General features: G+C 67.2%; 2 protein-coding genes across 2 annotated transcripts; one reads left to right on the top strand and one right to left on the bottom strand.

Annotated features, from left to right (window-relative positions):
• Positions 1-3,337: 3,337 nt before the first annotated feature.
• Positions 3,338-5,978, bottom strand: MNEG_8388 (Myb-related protein B; the record flags this gene model as incomplete). The annotated part of the gene is made up of 5 exons (XM_014043140.1): positions 3,338-4,625; positions 4,819-4,918; positions 5,099-5,129; positions 5,339-5,377; positions 5,940-5,978. The coding sequence occupies 5 exons, from the start codon at positions 5,976-5,978 to the stop codon at positions 3,338-3,340; spliced, it is 1,497 nt and encodes a 498-aa protein (XP_013898594.1).
• Positions 5,979-8,347: 2,369 nt separating this feature from the next.
• MNEG_8387 (Cu2+-exporting ATPase) lies at positions 8,348-12,669 on the top strand (the record flags this gene model as incomplete). The annotated part of the gene is made up of 11 exons (XM_014043139.1): positions 8,348-8,391; positions 8,581-8,635; positions 8,871-9,161; positions 9,419-9,509; positions 9,722-9,852; positions 10,220-10,433; positions 10,726-10,814; positions 11,031-11,213; positions 11,646-11,741; positions 12,083-12,199; positions 12,481-12,669. The coding sequence occupies 11 exons, from the start codon at positions 8,348-8,350 to the stop codon at positions 12,667-12,669; spliced, it is 1,500 nt and encodes a 499-aa protein (XP_013898593.1).
• Between the last annotated feature and the right edge of the window lie 347 nt (positions 12,670-13,016).

Genomic DNA, 13,016 nt, shown 5'->3' with positions numbered 1-13,016 from the left:
GCGATGGGAAGGTCGGGGGCGGGGGCGGGGCGGAGGGCGCCGGGGCCGGTTCGGCGCCGAAATCGGCGCACGCGGCGACGCGGTGAGGGTTCGGATGGGTTGGATTTGCCTCGGCCTTCCAGAGGCGCGTGCCGCGTTTAGGTCGCGGTTTTTGGCGTTGGAGTTGTTGGGCCGGTCGGGGGTTGTTCGTACCGCGAGCGGCGGGGACGTTGTCACGCCGGCGCCCCGCGCGCCCTCGCACTCGGCGCTGGGCGGGCGGCTCCCATGTGTTCGCACGTGGAGAGGTTGCAGTCGTTTTGAGGGTGCATCGCAGCGGCAGAGGGCCTCGTGGCGTGCCAAAAGCCCAGAGGCCCCTGCGCGCGCGGCCGGTGTCTCGTGTGAGTTCACAGTCACCAGAGTAGTCACGGTGACTGCAGCAGAGCGGCTGCCACGACCGACGTTGGCGTGTGTTGGTGGCGCGTGACCGACCGCATACCCTGTCCCGCGGGCGCCACGCCCGCGGCAGCTCGGTACCTGAAATGTTTCGGCCCCCCGTTCCGGGGCCGTTTTGGAAACATGGATTGCTCGTTTGCCGCGGCGCGGCCGGCGCCCGTACCAGCTGAACTCAAAAGCGGGAGGCAGCCCACTGCCCCTCCTCTGCACAGCCGCCGGCGCCGGCGGCCCCGCCAGGAGCCCCTCTGTCCGCGCGGCTTCCGCCGCGTCTGCAGTGCTGGCCGGCCCCCTGTTCTTAGATTGTCCAGTGCCCACATGGCGGTCTGCACAAAGACCGCCCGCCCCCCTTCCCCCTTCAAAGAAAAGGGTTTGAAAAAACCGCCACAGCCACGACTCGCAGCGCGCCGCGCCCCCTTATGTGCGCGCCGCGCCCCTCTTTGGTCCCGTGCTGCTGCACTCTGGTCTCGTGATGAGCCGTCACGCCCTGCACAAATTTGCTCGGCGCCACATGTCAGGCGCTGACCCCTCGCATCTGCACACGCGCATGGTGACGTGCTCAGGCCGCCTCGCGCCAAGTGCGCGCGTGCGCCCGGTCCGACGCTCCGTCGCTGCCCGAGAGCCGTCCTTTGTGCTGCCGCAGCGCAATTCGCGCAGTTTGAATCAGGAGGCGCCCCCCTGCACCACCTGCTGCCCGAGGGGAACCCCACGCGACCTGTGCGCGTGGGGGCCATGCACACGTTGTGGGCCCAGAGTGGTCCCTGGCTGTGACAAAACCACAGCATGCAATGGAGTAACGCATCTGTCCTGCCCTGATGCATCGCTTGGTCGTGTTCCTGCACAGTCAGGAAACCGGGGCCATGCGTCGCACCTGAAAACACCAGAAACGTGGCAAATGCAAGATGCAAGCGGTGATGCATGGCCGAGCATGGAACGCCTGGCCGCACGGCCAGCAGAGACTGCTGCTGTCCACGTGAACGGACACGTGGTGCGGCAGTCAGTTGCGCTGGGGCAGCCAGCAGCGGGCAAAGCTGCAGGCAAGGGCAGACACAGACTGCCAGTGCGGCGGTGGGCGCACCAGGGGGCCCGCCGTCCCGCAAGCGGCCGCTGGGCAGGCGCAGAGGCTGCCGGCCTGTGCAAACGGTGGGCTGGTGCGTGCGGCGGGCCCAGCATCGCCCTGATCTGACCTCTGCCCCTGTCCTGCCCTTGCCACTGCCCCTGCGCCTGCGGGTGCACTGCGCCTCATGCTTGCAACCGTCGTCATCGCCGCATCCACAACGGGTCATGTTGGGCGCGATACGTATTGCCTCTTGTTTGTGTGGGAGTGGTACGGCCTCACTGCTGTCGTCAGTGTGTGTGTGTGTGTGTGTGTGTGTGTGTGTGTGTGCGCACGCGCGTGGATTTCTGCGTGATTACAGAGGTAGGGTGCTGCAGATATGTTTGTGTGCGCATCACATGCAGCCTGGGGCGGGGCCAGCGGCGCTTCGCATCAGTACCCCTCAGCGCGGGTCGGGGGCTGCATGGCAGGTCAACAATGGAAAGAAAAAGGTTCCAAAACAAGCAGTGCCGGGGTAGCCGGGACTAAAAAGCGCGCACTGAGCCCCTGCCTGGCGCGGCATTGGCGCGCGCGGTGTTGGTGGGCAGCCGTCTGCTGCCCCGTTGCCCCGGCCCCGCGCCCCGTGCCGCGCATGGCCGCGCGCCTTTGGAAACGGCCCGGCGACAGGGCGGCAGGCGTGCACGTCTATGATGCAGGAGCAGGCGGCGCGTGGAGCCCCGCTTGGCGCAAGGGTGCGTGTGCGCATCCGCAGGAGCGGCGCCCGCTTGGCATGCCTGGCCGCGCGGCGAAGCGCGGGCAGTTGCACGGTATTGCGATATGGTGGGTTGACCGGGGGACGGTCCATAATTGCAGTGCTGGTCACGCATATTTCAGTCCCTTTGGCCCCAGGGAAGATGCGCCAAGGAGGACGAGCAGCGCCGCGCGCACGCGCTGAGACGCGCGGAACACATACTGACAGGGTCGGACGGGTAGGGTCGGCCGGGCGGGCGCGCCGGTGGATTCTGGGTGAGCAAACAAAGCGTCAGGGGGAAATGCACGCGCCCGCCAAGGTGCAGCAGCCACCTCGGCTGGACGAAGTAGAAGAGGGCCCGCACACGGACGCGATGGGGCACGGCGGGGATCAGCCGGCACGGCGCGGCGCGGCGCGCAGCGGTCGCGTGGTACGTGCGCGCTGTCAGTCGGCTTGAGGCAGCTTGGCTGCCTTATGTTTGTATGCGCCGTGGGCGAGCGAGCCTGATGGAGCGCCGGAGCAGCACGAAACCGAGGCTGAGCGGAAAACGTGACATGTCAGCGTCGGCGTCCGGAAGACGCGCCCCGGGTGAAAGGAAGACGAGGAGGGTTTTTGTTGGGGGTGGCGGCGGAGGCGCACCGCGGGCGCGGGCGTCACGCCCGCGGCGCTCCTCCCCCTGGCGTTGAGAGCGGCGTGGATGCGTGTGGGAGGGAGGATGTCGGGGTCAAAGCGCCGCGGCCCTTTGCACCAAAGGGCCGCGCAGCCACCAACCAACAACCCTGTGGGCTGGTGTGTCAGTCAAGGGGCCGCAAGCCGCGCCCGGTGACGTCTGCGCGCGGCAGACGAGTGCGTGTGTGGGCGCCGGCTGGCGCGGCGCGGGGCACAGGTGGGTGCTCTGAGAGCGGTCAACGGTATTCAGACAATGAGCCGGTCAGTTTATGCGGAAACGTGATGGGTAGTCGGCGGGCGGAGCCCGCGCGGCACAGGCTAAGGAGAGGCCCCGCCGGGCATCAAGGGCGCCACGACCCGCGGCGCCCGTTTGCCGACGGCGGCCCGTGCGGCGCCGCGCCATGGCGCCTCTGTGCGGCAGGCCGCGCCGCCGCCGCCGCCGCCGCCGGCTCTCACGCGGCAAGCCCGCTCGCGTCGTTCGCGAGGTAGAGCGCCGCCGCGTCGACCAGGCAGCTGCGCACGCTCAGCGGCAGCGCGTCCAGAAGATCAAACGGCCCCGCCTCGCCGGCCGCGCCCCCGGCCGCTCCCGCGCCTGCACCCCCGCCGGCCTGGCCGTCCTCCGAGGGCCCCACGCAGCCCGCCTCCGCCCGCGGCGCGGCCGCGCCTGCGGCGAAGCCCCACTGGTACGCCGGTTGCGCCTCGGCGTGCTGCTGCTGCTGCTGCTGCCGCACGGCCGCGGCCGCCGCCGCGCCGGCATCGCCGCAGCCGCCGGCCCGCTGGTCGGCGTAGCATATCGGGAGCTCATCGTCGGCGCACGCCACGGCGCCGGCCCCAAACGCGCCGCTGCTGCCGCAGATCCGCAGCCGCTTCAGAGGGGACGCAGTGCCGTCTGCTTCGTCGCCCGCCAGCTCCCGCTTTGAGCTGAAAGAACTGCTGCAACCCGCCGCCCGCCACGCGGCGTCGTGCCCACCCACATCCGCCGCCGCGCCGACAACAATGCCGCCGCACACGTCCTCGAAGCCGCCCGCGCTCGCCGCCGCGGCCGCAGCGGCGGCCGACGCCGCCGCTGCGGCTGCGCCCGCTGCGGCGAAATCATCCAGCAGCGTCTGGATGCTGTCTTGCGAATTGGGGTCCTCAGGTTCAGCCGGCGGCGCCACGCCCCCGAAGAAAGGGGATCCCTGAGTCACGGGGCTGCACCCCGACGCAATCGCGCCTGCGCTCGCGCCAACGCTGCCTATGAAATGCATGGCGTCGAGCGTGTCGCAGCAGTCGTCGTCGTCGCCGCCGCTGTAAGTGGTGCCCGCGCTGCCTGCGCCGGCGCAGCCGTGCGCGAGCGCGTGCACGCGCAGGTGCGGCAGCTGCTGCTGCGGCGCAGCGTAGCCGTACGCGCCAGCGCCGTAGCAGTAGGCGGGCGCGCCGTATGCCGCCGCGACGCCGGCGTGCGCGGCGCCGAGGCCGACCGCGACGCCGTGAGCATACCCGTAATGCCCGTGCGCCGCCGGCGACGAGCCCTCGTCGTCGCTGCCGCCTGAGCCCGCGGACCCGTCGCCGCCCGCGCCCCCCGTGCTGCCGCCGCTCGGCGTGACATCCTCCATATCGTCGCTGCCGCTGTCGTCGCTGTCGCACGGGCTGGCGGCGCCGCCGCGGTGGGCGTGGTGGCCGGATGCCGCCGCGTTGTCGTGCGCATGGTGCGCGAACTGTGTCAGCAGCAGGTCCAGCGTCACCCCCCTCGACAGGAACCTGCGCATTCCAGGGGGCGGCGCGGGGACCGATTCTGGAATTGGCCGACGATGGGCGACACCCAGACGGCCGCGCTGTCGCAGGCACGGCAGTGCCATTGCCACGCCAGCGCAGGCCACGCGCCGCATCCTGTCAGGCGCCGCATAGGCCTGGAGGCGGCTCGCGGCCCGCCGTCCGAGCGGCCGCGCCGCACCTGTTGCGCAGCCCCTGGGTGCCCGCCTTGCGCTTGAGCGTGGAGTTCCAGCGGTTCTTCACGGCGTTGTCGGTGCGCCCTGGCAGGAGCTTCGCAATCACTGCATTGTGGGATTCGGGGCGGCGGCCGGCGGGCGTTGGTGACGGGCCGTGCAGCGGCAGGGACGGCGCCGGCGTCGTGGCATAGCAAAGGGCGGCTCCCGCGCGGCGCGCCGTCTTGGCGCGCACGCCTCAGCATGTTGGCGCGAGCGCAGGCGCGGCCGCTTCGTCGAGGGCCTCACCCGACCATTTGTTGCCGTGGATGTCGTGAGCCTGGGGGCGGCACAGAGAGGAGGGCAGAGGTGGCTGATATGTAGGGCCGGGTCGTTGAGGGGCTGCTGCATATGTGTGCCCGCCGCCGCCGCCGCCGCGGCGCCTTGCATTCTGTTGGGGTGCATGCGTCTCGGCGGGCCGCAGTCGCGGTGCTGTTCTTCGGAAAGCCCAGGGGTGCTTGGATTTTCGGTAGGTTCGCACAAGCGCACCTTCAAGATGACAGCATCTTCGTACTCAGAAAAGGGGGCCTGGAGGGCAAAAGTGCATCGGACGTGGGTGCGTGGGGTTGGCGTGCGCAGAGGAAGGCCGGCCTTGTTGACCACGGTGGTCCCCCTGCAGTCGCTTTGCCCGAGCTGAGCACCATGCTTTTGCACAACTGTCAGCTTTGTCACCGCTCACTTTTTTGACGGCAGGGCTGAGGTGGTTGTGCCACCTGCATCAGGATGCAGGGAGATGCTCGGTCAGCCTGTTGTGGTGCGCTGCATGACCGATGGCAGGCCACCCCGCAGCTGGCGCCATGCGCACGCCCCGGGTGCACGCATCCCACCGCGGCTGTGCCTGCAGCACGAGAAGAACCAAGCACGATTCCGCACCTCAGCCGGCAGCTTTTCCCCGATCGTCCAGGAATCCTTTCTGCCACCACGCTCCAGCGCGCCGGTCCGAGCGCCTCGACGAGCCTTCGTAAGAGAAGGTCCTGTACCAAACAAAGAGATCGTGAGCCCTGGGCGCTGAAACGCTGCGGTCGTCGATCGAGCCCGCGCTCAGTGTATTGGTGTCCCGCTGCCACGCTGTCCGCGGACACTAGCACACCTCTTCAGGCGTCCAAGCGCCTTTCTTCAGCTCATCCATCCTCTCAAGGCACCTAGACGTGCTGGGACACGGTTTGACCAGCGGGGTGTGAGGGTACCCGTTGAGCCTTGGTGCTGCAATGTATACGTTGATCAAGCATCACTTTGAACCGCAGCCCGCCTTGGGTGGGATGCTTGGGTGGGCACTTGGGTGAGTCGAGACTTGATGAGCCTCGTGGCCCTCCGAGTTTCCCCTCGGGCCATGCCGCTGCGTCACAGGCATCTGATACCGAACGAGGCATAGAAATGGATTGTCCCTGCATGATAGACATGCACCTTGCATCACGGCAGGCGTCGGCATCCGTGGGTGTCGGCTGCCTACCGCTGTGCGCACTGCATGACCCTTGACAAAACGAGAAGCTCAACGGAACCTGGCTCGGGCCGCGGGTGCGGCGCCGCCGGCCAGGACAAGAAATTAATTGTCAAACCACCGGCACACCAGTTGTGAGGCTATGATAAGATTCTTGTGGGACATGAACAGCGGCGGCTCGGAGCGCTGTGTCGACTGAAGTATTGTATCATCGTATGCACGCAATGCTTCGACAAAGCTGGTAAGCAGCCCACCAGGGACGGCGGGCTGAGGTGAGGCGGGGACCTCACTGTGCGCCAAGTACCTCGCCGTACGATAGACAGGGCGATGATTGGGACGGAATTGGGCATTGGCCCGCCCAGGCGTCCCCCACTGATACGATGTTCTGAGGCAGGGATGTTTTGTTCTGTGAATGCCTGTTTATAGATGCACGAAAGTACAAGCAAGGATGGCGACAATGATGAACAAGTCCACTGGCGGGAGAGGGAGCAAGCTGTCGCATCGGCCTTGTTGATCTCCACCTACTGCAAGCGGGGCCACAGCGCGGCTGTGAGACATGTGGAAAGCAGGAGCTCATACGGTACTACAGGCTGAGTTCTAGCTGGGACCGAACGCATGCATTCACGCCTTTTTTGAACAGCCGGGGCCGCATGCACTAGTGAGAAACATGAAAGTCAGCCCCCGCTTGACCTGATCTACCACAGCAAAATAATCGCATTCCCAGCCTGTCCAGCTGACCTGGGAAATGCGAGGTGTTTTGAAAGGAGAGCGCGGTCCTAAATTGGCAATGTCGATGCACTTGTCAGCCCCTCTATACACTTGTTGGCCACCTGGTTGCAAGAGCCACTGGCGCTTGCAATGGTGATGTCTACTAAGTTATGGCTGCACTGCGACGTGTTGCCTGGCCACAGCCCCCGCCTGGCGCCCGCTGCGCACACCGGTTATCTGCGCGTGTGCGTGCGCGCACGCGCGCACACACACACACACACACGCACACACAAAGCATGCGTGCGTCCTTGCGTGAATTGAGCACAACGAACGGAGCAGTGCACCATCGCCAGTGGGCTGCGCCTCCCAAGCTCGCTCATCCGCCGCCACCTTGCAATCAGTGCAGGAGCGCATGTCGCCCGCCACGCTTGTAATACTGTCGCAATCAGGCAGCTTGACCAGCACGTATGTGCGACCAGCCTCTTGAGAGCGCCAGGCCCAATCGCCGGACAGGCACATGCGCTTGTCACCCGTCCTCACGCCATGAAGGCTGACCATGCCGGCGCCTCGTGCCACAGCAAGCAGCCGGATGCATGCTCTGCCACGCTCTCAACAACCTTATCATGGTTGTAAGATTATCAATCGGGTGCACACCCCAGATAGCCGCGCGTGTGCACGATCCAGTACTTCGGTGACTGCCTCGGGACTCAAACGACGTGTATCCAAACTGACAGCAGCAAACACACTACGCATTGCCTAGAAATATTACATCCGAGCGCAGTAGGAAGCATCACACCCACCTCACACTTACCAAGACAGACACTAGCGCTTCATATCGAGGAGGCACGCCGCCATGAGCTTTAATTAGTCTATATATTCCTCGCAGAGGAACGAAGAGGGGCACGCGAGGCGTGCTCGCGGCACTCGAGGACATGGAGCACCTCAAGCGACTCGCGAAGGCGCAGCAGGGATACACAGCGGTGGCTGGAACGGAGATGGTGGCGCGGACGGGGCAGCCGGCGTCAGCCGGTCCGCTGCACAACGGCGACCTGCCGTCCTGTAGCACTGCACTGGTGTGCGCACGCGACGCGCGCGCTGTTCAGACGCCACCATCATTGCACTGTGTGTGTGCGTTTGCAAACCTGATCGCTCGGAACACACAAAAGCAGCCAGCTCAAGTGACCCAGCAGCACCTCTGCGGCGCCTGGGATGGCCCCAGCCCCCCCGCCTTGAGAGCGATCCCAACTCCCTTGCTCGAGGGCACCTGCACCAACGCCGCGCTGTCCTCTGCGCTCATGCGCTGCATGCCGCCTGCCTGACCCTTCGTGCGGCCGCAGCTGTCCGTGCAAGGCATGACGTGCGGCGCGTGCACGTCGGCGGTGGAGAAGGCGCTAGGGTGAGGGCGCCGCTTGCGGCTGGCCTCCTGTGTGATTGGTGTGCATTCATTGGGCAATCCCCATCCCCGCCATGGCCCCGGCGGAAGACCCGCATGGATCACCGGGAACCTGGCGCCGACAACGACGCGGCACGCATGCTTCGCCCCGCATCAACCAGCGCCCCCCCCCCCACCCCCGCCGCCGCACAGGGCGCTGCCGGGAGTCACCCAGGCCCGCGCCGCGCTGCTGCAGCAGTCCGCAGAGGTGGGGCCCTGTTGCATGCCGTTGCTGCGGCAGCGGGCCGCGATTGTCAGCGGCAAATAGCAGCACGCGGCCCGCATGACTGCTGCAAATGCAGCTCCCAGCAGCCTGCTGCAAAATGCATGCGCGGCTCCACGCCGCTGCTGCCTCGCATGCGGGCAGCATGATCGATTCCTGCCCGCGTCGCCGCCTTGGTTATATTATATGTCCTCTCGGGAACGTCCCTCCTCCCTTCCAGATCGATTTTGAGGATGACCTCATATCAACGGACGCTTTGGTGTCCGCTGTCGAGGACGCGGGGTTCGAGGCGCGCCTGCTGGAGGTCACGCGGCGCCGCGGCGGCGACCAGGGCCCCGGCGCGCGCGACGTCGACGGCGGCAGCTTCGGCGCTGCGCGGCCGCCGCAGGTCGTGCGGCTGGCGGTCGGCGGCATGACGTGCGCGGCGTGCAGCGGCGCGGTCGAGCGGGCGCTGGCGGCGGTGCCGGGCGTGGCGCGGGCGGGGGTGGCACTTGCGGAGGGCGAGGCGGAGGTGAGTAGTGTTGGGTCGGGGGCGGCGCGCGGCTGACCGTCATGCCACAGAGTGCTGCCTGCCCCCACGCCCAGCATGTGCATGGAGACGCGTCGCTTCGGCACGACGAGCCCCTTTGAGGCCGTCGCCATCCACAGCCCCAGGCTGCGCGGCCGCGCGCATGAGATAGTGTGCACGCGCCTGCCGCTGCGCTGCGCCACGCCGGCCGGCCATGCTCCTTAGCCGCTCCCGGTTCGCGCCCCTTGTGGCCCCCGCAGGTCGTCTTCGACGCTGACGAGGCGTCCGTCAAGCAGCTGCTCGCCGCAGTGGACGACATCGGCTTCGAGGCGCGCCTCGTCAGCGTCGCGGGTGCGGCTAGGGCCCCGTCCCGCTGCTGCGCCGCCGGCTGGGGGTCGGAGGCAGGGTGCCCGCCAAGCGCGCCTGTAGGCTGGCTGGGGGAGCCGAGGGCGGCGCTAGGGGCGCAACAGCTGCGCCCGGGTCATTGAGATTGCACATTCCCTCACGGTTGACACGCCTCTCACGTCCACTGCCATGTGTGCGCGCGCGCGGCGCCCACCCAGGCGTGGAGCAGTGCACGCTGGCGGTGGAGGGCATGACGTGCGGCGCGTGCAGCGGCGCGGTCGAGCGCGCGCTGGCGGCGGTGCTGGGCGTCACGCTCGCGGCGGTTGACCTGCTGTCAAACAGGGCGCAGGTGCGGCGCCGCAGCGGGGCGGCCGAGCAAGCTGTTGCGCATGCCGTGGCAGCAGCAGGCCGCCGCACTCGCAGCGGGGAAGGGCGGTGACCGATTTTGGGGGTGGTGGCCGGCCGCAGCCGAGCAGGGGCGGGGCGGGGTTGGCTGTGGCGCGTTGCGCTGCGAGCGGCGCCGTGCGCCCGGCGTGCATGCATTCAAACGCAAGGCTCCGTCCACTCTTATTTGGGCGCGGCGCCGGTGCTGCCCGCCCTTCTGAGGCTCAGCCGTGGCTCCTGCATGGGCTTATTTGAAGCACTTAAACAAAAACTCTCACAAAGCGTGTTGGCCCGCCTGTGCGCAACCCCGCCCGCCCGCATTCCGTTCGCAGGTGTCGTTCGACCCCAACGTCACTGGCCCCCGCGACTTCATCGCTGCGATCGAGGCCGCCGGCTTTGTTGCCGCGCTCGCCGCGGCCGACGGCGCTGCTGACGAGGCGGGCGCGGCGCAGCGCGGGGAGCTGGCGGAGTGGGGGCGGCTGCTTCGCTGGAGCGTCGCGTTCACCGCGCCGCTCTTCTTCATTTCGATGGTCCTGCCCATGCTGGGTGAGCGGCCGCCGCCGCAGCCGCAGCAGCAGCAGCAGCAGCAGCAGCAGCAGCAGCAGCAGCAGCAGCAGCAGCAGCAGCAGCGTGCCGCCAGTGCTGCCGCCGTCCCGAGGCTCGCGCGGCGTGGGAGCCACAATGACGATTGGAAGGGCTTGCAGGGGCCCCTTGATTGTCTGCTGTATGCAGCGCGCCGTGTCCCCCGCCAGGCGTGCTCACTGGTTGGCGGCCAGTGGTCTCTGCTGATTCTTCTCAACCCTTTGCTGTCCTCTCCCTTCTGCGCCGCCGCTGCCAGGCATGGGCCACTCATTCCTGACGCGGACCCTGGTGCTCGGCTTTCCCATTGACCATCTGCTCAAGCTTGTGCTTACAACACCCGTCCAGGTGCGACGCCTGACCTATCGACCCCCCCTACAGCCGCCCACCAATGCACAGACTGCCCTTCGCCTTGTGTCCGCGCCACTGCTCTGACTGACACATCCACAGCATCAACGTGATGCTCGTATCTCAGTACCCCAGCCGGCCGGCCCCCGCCTCACTTTGAAAGGGCTTCGCATTGACGCAATCCTGCCCTGTCGGCCGGCCCGCCGGCCCCCTCAGTTTGTCGTCGGCTGGCGCTTCCACCGCGGGGCCTGGAAGGCGCTGCGGCGCGGGGGCGCCAACATGGACGTGCTGGTGTCACTTGGCACCAACGCTTCGTACGTGTATTCGCTCATCGCCGTGGCCGAAGGCTTCATCGCTCGCCACAAGTTTGGGCGGGAAGGTGGCAGGAACCTGCCCACGGTGGGTGGTGCGTGCGCGTCATGGTGTGAGGGCATGTGTGTCTGTGTGCTCTCGTGTGTGATGTATGTGCTGGGTGTGTGTTGGTGTCGACGCGAGCATGTGCACATGTGCATGTACGCGCGCGCGCGCGCGAGTGTGTGTGTGTGTGTGTGTGTGCAGGCAGCATCCCCATGCGTGATGTGTGTGTTGCGCGTGCTGCGGAAAGGTTGTGCGCTCCCAGGGATTGTGAGCTGGCTTGTTCGGGTTGTTCAGGCCGCCAGGCCGCAGCACCAGCTGCCTCGCCCCCTCTCCTCGCGGCGAGCCATGCGCACGCAGCCGCATGTCGGCGCCGCTACACCCGACGCCTCCTCCGCCGGTCACCCGGAGCTCGGCCCCAACTCAGCACCCCAACCCCCGCCACGCCCCCTCGACTTCCAAAACCCTGACCCGCAGGATTTTTTCGAGACGTGCGCTATCCTCATCACCGTGGTGGTGCTGGGAAAGTACCTGGAGTGCAGCGCAAAGGGCCGCACATCAGAGGCCATCAAGGTGCGCGTGTGGCGCGCGCACGCGTGTGTGTGTTGATGCGCGCACAGATCGGTCGTTGGTCGCGTGTCGTGTTCAATGATTTGTCAAGCAGTGGTGGTGCGGTTGACACCTTGGTTGATTATCAGTTGTGGTGTATGCGCGAGCACGTGCATCTTGGGTTTGTTTGTGTTTGCGTGGGTTGTGTGTGTGTGGGCGTGCACCTGCCACGCATCACCCCTTCTAGCTTTGGGCTCCTCCATCACCCCAACCTCATGTCTCACAGGCTTCCAATGCCATCGAACACCACCCCCATCCCTCCCGTCTAACCCACCGCCCTCAATCACCCCGGTCGCACCCCCCAGGCGCTGCTGGCGCTGACCCCTGAGTCGGCGCTGCTGTGCGAACTGGACGAGGAGGGGGGCGTCGCGGGGACGCGCGAGGTGGCCACCGCGATGGTGCACAAGGGGGACGTGCTCAAGGTGCGCGCGGGGGTTTGCTGCGGGGCCTGGATACGTACACACATCTGATCAGATGCACAGACGAATGTGATATCATGTCGTGCATGTTTATGTGCGTGTGTGTGTATGTATGCATCACCAAGTGGTGTCATCTAGGTGCATTCTGCAAGGCGTCAATGCATTTGGACAGGCAGCGTTTGCGTCTGTAGCGACCGTCGCTTCTCCTGGCGCCTGTGCCCCCCTTTCGCCCCGCATCCCCGGCCGAACCGTCTACCCCCGCTGCCCCCACTCGCCGCCCACAGGTGCTGCCCGGCTGGCGCATCCCCGCGGACGGGGAGGTGCTGGAGGGCTGCTCCTACATCAACGAAGCCATGATTACAGGTGGGGGCGATGGGGGGCCTCGGGACGATTTTTTTGGTGCGGCGGTGATCTGCTCGCTCGACGGAGCGTCAGGGCGGCTGGTGGCAGGGCTTGCTGGCTTGTTGCTGTGACGAGGAACAAAAGGGGGGGATGATGTCATCCAGTGGTCCCATCCTGAGCGCGTGCCAGGCGGGCGGGTCGGCGCCAGAGGCGGCCAGCCGGCGGCCGGCGGGCAGCTGCCGCGGCCAGCGCTCGCCGCCGTCGCAGCGGTCAAGGGGAGCCGAGGGATGCGACGGGCGCGAGTTGCGCCAACTGGGAGGCTCAGGCGTCCCCGGGCCCAACCCCCCTCTCGGACGCACGCGCCTGGGTGTGCGCCTCGCGCATCTGTCGCCGCCTGGCCGCGAACAGGGGCGCGTGCCCCTGCTTCCCCCCTCGCCGCGCCCAGCACCCTGCGCCGCTCCGCGTCCCTCACCGCCCC

This window comes from Monoraphidium neglectum (assembly GCF_000611645.1).
Source record: "Monoraphidium neglectum strain SAG 48.87 unplaced genomic scaffold scaffold01588, whole genome shotgun sequence".
NCBI classification, from domain to species: domain Eukaryota; kingdom Viridiplantae; phylum Chlorophyta; class Chlorophyceae; order Sphaeropleales; family Selenastraceae; genus Monoraphidium; species Monoraphidium neglectum.
This window is presented reverse-complemented; position numbering and strand designations above follow the sequence as displayed.